This window comes from Lottia gigantea, assembly GCF_000327385.1.
Source record: "Lottia gigantea unplaced genomic scaffold LOTGIsca_9, whole genome shotgun sequence".
NCBI classification, from domain to species: Eukaryota; Metazoa; Mollusca; class Gastropoda; family Lottiidae; genus Lottia; species Lottia gigantea.
In genome coordinates, this window is record NW_008710950.1 from 4299841 (window position 1) to 4306015 (window position 6175).

The window sequence follows — 6175 nt, forward strand, 5'->3', positions numbered from 1 at the left end:
ATCAGTATGTACTGTCTCGTATCATATTGTATCAGGGTGTACTGTCTCGGATCATATTGTACCAGGGTGCACTGTCTCGTATCATATTGTATCAGGGTGTGCTGTCTCGTATAAAATTGTATCAGAGTGCACTGTCTCGTATCATATTGTATCAGTGTGTACTGTCTGGTATCATAATGTATCAGTGTCTAATGTCTCGTATCGAATTGAATTAGGGCGTATTGTCTTAGGTCATATTGTATCAAGGTTTCAATGATACTATTTTGCATCGGGTTGTAACGTCTAACATAATATTGTAACAGGATGTAACGGCTCACCTCATAGTGTATCAGGGCTTAACGTGTCAAATCACAATGTATCATTTGTTAAAACAATTAACAAAAGGTCTGTTGTTGTTATGCTTAAATCAAATGAAAATATTGTACAAGACTATATTGTTTAATATGATTATGAAAAATACGACGCCGTATCTTGAATTAATTATAAAATTATAAATATTAAAACACAGTACACTAATTTCTCTACCCTAATTTCTCTAAATCATAAACTGGTTTTGTATGTAAAAGTTCAATCAAAATCAATCAAAGCTTTTGAGAATAATAAACTTAATAGATTACTTTTGTATGAAATTACATAAAGATAGCTTGCGATGCAATGTAACATACGCCCACTGGCAGCTGTCAGAAATAATAAAACAGTCTTTAGTGACTTAAGTACGAATTTTCTCATATTGAAGAAATTATTTATGCTGAATAATTCCACAAAATTTTTTAAAATAAATATCAATAACCCAAATACAACAAACAATTAAATCACACAGCTCTAATCAAGGGCAAAAAACAACTTTTGACGCGTGTTTACAAAGTCAAGGGCAATAACTCAAAAAAAGTTCATCAAAAATATCTCTTGTTAGAACTTGTCCGAGATCTTATCAATTTCAATGATCACACCAAGTTTCCTCAGAATCGGTTGAAAACTGTAGCTTCTATTGTGCTCAAGAACAAATTTTGACGCGTTTTTACAAAGTCAAGGGCAATAACTCAAAAACCGTTCATCAAAAATGCATCAAGTTAGAACTTGTCCGAGATCTTATCAATTCCAATGATCACACCAAGTTTCATTAGAATCGATTGAAAACTGTAGCGTCAATCCCGCTCACAAACTATTTTTAACAAATTTCGACGCATTTTAACAAAGTCAAGGGCAATAACTCAAAAACCGTTCATCGAAAATGCGTCAAGTTAGAACTTGTCCGAGATCTTATCAATTCTAATGATCACACCAAGTTTCATCAGAATCGGTTGAAAACTGTAGCTTCAATCCTGCTCACGAACTATTTTTAACAAATATTGACGCGTTTTTACAAAGTCAAGGGCTATAACTTAAAAACCGTTCATCGAAAATGCGTCAAATTAGAACTTATCCGAGATCTTATCAATTCCAATGATCACACCAAGTTTCATCAGAATCGGTTGAAAACTGTAGCTTCAATCCTGCTAACAAACTATTTTTAACAAATTTTGACGTGTTTTTACAAAGTCAAGGCAATAACTCAAAAACCGTTCATCTAAAATGCGTCAAGTTAGAACTTGTCCGAGATCTTATCAATTCCAATGATCACACCAAGTTTCATCAGAATCGGTTGAAAACTGTAGCGTCAATCCTGCTCACAAACTATTTTTAACAAATTTCAACACGTTTTAACAAAGTCAAGGGCAATAACTCAAAAACCGTTCATCAAAAATGCGTCAAGTTAGAACTTGTCCGAGATCTTATCAATTCCAATGATCACACCAAGTTTCATCAGAATCGGTTGAAAACTGTAGCTTCAATCCTGCTCACGAACTATTTTTAACAAATTTCGACGCGTTTTAACAAAGTCAAGGGCAATAACTCAAAAACCGTTCATCGAAAATGCGTCAAGTTAGAACTTGTCCGAGATCTTATCAATTCTAATGATCACACCAAGTTTCATCAGAATCGGTTGAAAACTGTAGCGTCAATCCTGCTCACAAACTATTTTTAACAAATTTCAACACGTTTTAACAAAGTCAAGGGCAATAACTCAAAAACCGTTCATCGAAAATGCGTCAAGTTAGAACTTGTCCGAGATCTTATCAATTCTAATGATCACACCAAGTTTCATCAGAATCGGTTGAAAACTGTAGCTTCAATCCTGCTCACAAACTATTTTTAACAAATTTCGACGCGTTTTAATGTTCATATTCATGTGGGCGTATAAAAACGTAGATCTTTAAATTAAAAAAAAATCTTTCAAAAATCTATATAAAGCAATACTATGTTATATGTATATTATGATGTTTAAATATTGGTTTTTCACTTAATGCATGAAACAAGCATCTCACATCGAATCCTATTAATTGGGAATAATGTCCTCTTTGAAATAAACTAAACAATCACTAAGATCATTTCGGATTTTGGATATACTTTGTTTCCTGTTATTAATATCATAATATTAGTAAGTTGATCTCTGATTTGAAATAAATCAGTGAAAGTAGTAGGGATAATACTTAAAGCCTACTGATTATATAGCAGAAAGATCAAGAAAACTATAAGCTTTTCCTAGAGTTGTATCCCTTTTAGGCAGCTTCGCATCTTTATAATGTTTTAACATATCCTGTATCGAATTATAGTATTTTATCTTATCTATAGACACTCTAGAATCCTGAAATGGAGAAAAGGATACTAATTAAGTTATTATATACAAATACAAATATAAGTGGATGCCGAAGCAACAAGAAGAATTCTTTTCATTATGCTTTTGCAGGTCTTACAGCATCGCTGGCAAAAGTGAAGGGAATTTGAAGGGAAATATCAAAGACGTTGTAAAGGGTCTTTCACGAATAAATTTAAAACTGGTAAGCCAGCTCTATTAAAACTGAGTATATTATCATGTATTTATATAAGTTATTAAAAAGAAACAACTGAAAACAGATGGATTAGTAACTCTAACCATATATCGTGAGATTTTACCTGAATAAATATTTTATATTCTCTCACTTCAGCATCAGATTTCACAGCTAATACCTAAAATAGAAATTCATAGGTGGACAAAATGACAAATCTTATTGCTATCTGGATACTCATTATTTGAAGAAGAACTTGTAAATATAATCATTGTATCATAGCATTTATATATCTTGTGCACTTCAAATGATCTCAACTGCCATCTTTGTCATAGAGGATCACTCGACGTACTTGTTAATATATATCAGAACCCTGGCATACAATACTCACTTTGGCGTTATCGCTTCTTGAATTTCTCACTAAAAACGTACCATCTGGTGCCTCAGATAATATTCTGTTGAATAAAACACTTTCATTAACACGAAGGAGTTCCAGTCAGGTTACGTCTTAAATTTGCCTTCTATCTATTGGACCAAAACGTTGGTGGGGAGGGGCTGGGGGTTGGCTAAATTGCATATCATTGCATAATTTCGATAATAAAAATTGATCGAAATCATGTTGATATCTTTATCTAAGTTTTTCCAAAGCATGTTCTGCGCATCGACAACGAACCCCCACCCCCACTTTTTCAGTATAATGTAGATCTTACTTTTTAACCTCATCTCTATCTGAACTTTCAAGCATAAAATCTTTTTCCTTCAAAGTCTTATTTCTATTCTGAAAGTACAAATAACACGTTTTCTAGGAGGTCATGCTTTTCATTGTATCACATGTTCAATAGTAAAAAAATAAATTGATCGGGGACAGGGTTCCAAAAGATGGATTCGCTGAACGCTTTGTAAAGTCAACTTCTTGTTCTTCAAAAACTGTTTGCCCCTTTCTTGTCAGGTATTGGTGAAAAGTTTTGTTTTGGGGTTTTTTTTAACTTCTAAATAATGTGAACCACTGAAAATGTACGTACACCGTAATTTGCTACAGGGTTTGGTTTCAAAGCAACTGGTGGCTCCGGTTTCTTTCGTGGGGTTTTTATCGCCTTTTGTGGCAAACTTCCACTGGATTTAGAATCCTCATTTTCAGGAATAGGTGGTATGGTTCTCCTGCCCTCATCTACAGATGCTCGTCTAGTAGCTGGACTGCTTTTTATATCTCTTGTAGGAGGAAGAGTTCGTGAACTTTTCGGTTCTTCTGGTACAGCTGTAAAATAAAAACATATATTTCGGATAACTTGAAATGTTAAATTATGTTAGAGACCAGAAATCGACTAGAAAATTAAATGAAAGTACAATAAAATAAAAAAAAATGGTCGTTTTATTTTCCTGGTGGTCCAAATTTTATTCTGTTGTTCCTGGGTGAAGTTGGCCAGTGTCGGTTATTTTGCAGCAAATTTTGAACGGTGTGTGATGGGTTTATTTCAAATGAGGTTATTGTCTGGTTTTATTTGTGGCCATGATGGCTTGAAATTCTGAATCTCCAACATCAAACGGTAGGTACTCGGTCTGAGACCCTTGTAATGTGTTATCACGATCTTCGTGAGCAAGGTATGAGTTTGGGGTTTATATTTGATCTTGGCATTTAGTGGATTCCGACTACACATAAGCAGGCTGTTTTCCAGGGTCGTCTTATGTTTTACATTTCTGATATTGTCGGAAAATAGTCAGGGATCTATGGGACAAGAGTTAATTTGAAAGTCATTGCAAACCCACTTTGTCATTTTATATAAAGACATTTAGATATTAGAGATGATGCAGATTCGATTCGACAATTGAGTACTTACATGGAAGGGGCCGTTTTTCTTTTCTGTGCTTTTGTAAAATTTCTTCTTCGATTTTGTCATAATCTAAAATGAAAAAAAGAACATTCTCAAAAAAATATCAGATGTGATCTACTGTGTCGTTATGAGAAACGGAGTAAAACGTTAAATTTGGCACTCTTTGAAATATAGAAAAGGATTTTGATGACTTACCAGAATCACTAGACTCACCATCATCAGAATCCTCATCTATCACTGGTTGTTGAAGATAGTCATATGCTGCGTTATCAGATAAAGACAGTACATCAATAGGGCTGCTGTAATAAATGCATATTTTATTGCTCCAAAGATGTTCATATTATATTTCCCTTTACTTATGATTGACGTGGCGATTAAAAAAAGCTATTGGTTATATTTATTCAAATCGTAGAGGCAAACAAAATCAGATCGTCTACTTGATATATCCATTGGTAAAGGTGTGGTCAACTAACGGGCCAAAAATCAGTCATGTAATTGCAGATAGTTCTGTTAAGAAGATCCCCGATGTTTAATCAATCAAATTAAAATATAATAGGTTGATTTCAAAATCAAGAATTTCAAATCTTACAATTCCGATAATATATCATTAGCATGACACATTTCTTCTCGTATATTACTCATCCATTCCTGAAACGACGAGGTAGCAGGTTTATTTAACAACTGAGGACATTGGGTATTCAGGCAACTATTGGATTGGATTGGATTTCATTTCATGGGAAAAATCCGAACAATCTATGAACTCCCGAAAAAACAAGACCTAAATTCCCTATATTTCATAAATTCCCTACATTTCATAAATTCTTACAGCAAAAGACATAAATTCCCTACATTTCATACACCAAAAAACACCTTCAATCAATTTCCTACATTCCATCAAAAAAGCATATTAAAAATACCCTTATATAAAATGACATAACATTTTTAGTAGAAGGGAGATAACTCTTTTTGGATAAAAAACAGACTAAATTAACTCATTTAAAAATAGGATGAGTTTAATTTTAAAACACGAACAACACAGATTCGAAGATTATTCGGGCGACGGTATCTTTTCTTCATTATTTTCTCTAGGTAAAACAATAATTCCAAAAGTAGCTAGCTTTGTTTCAAAAAACAAATCACTCATTTCAAGCGGAGCGAAAGCCATCGGCTCAATCGCTAAAGCGAGAAAGAGTATAAGCGATACAGTGAAACAATCTAACGAGTTGAAAGAATTAGAACTAATAAGAGAACTGCGAAACAGGAGATTAGAAGAAAGGAAAGGAAAAGGTTTTAAAGTTATAGGAGGGGGGGGAAAAATGATTGTCGCTCACGCTCCAAAAACTTATTTCGGTTCAGGAGATATACAAAAATCATTGGGTTCTCTTCCTGGATTTCCATGGGCGAAATATCCCAGAGAAAAACATCTCCCAGGGCACAATTATACAGGTCCAGGCACAAGGTTAGATCTGCGATTAGACG

The 6175-nt window shown here is 33.8% G+C and overlaps 1 protein-coding gene across 1 annotated transcript; it reads right to left on the reverse strand.

The window, feature by feature from the left end:
• Positions 1-2545: 2545 nt before the first annotated feature.
• On the reverse strand, positions 2546-5317 carry LOTGIDRAFT_155943 (hypothetical protein; the record flags this gene model as incomplete). Its single annotated transcript, XM_009068441.1, has 8 exons — positions 2546-2686; positions 2995-3048; positions 3259-3322; positions 3578-3645; positions 3890-4122; positions 4703-4765; positions 4892-4995; positions 5286-5317. 8 exons carry the CDS (start codon positions 5315-5317, stop codon positions 2546-2548), a joined length of 759 nt encoding a protein of 252 aa, XP_009066689.1.
• Positions 5318-6175: the final 858 nt, after the last annotated feature.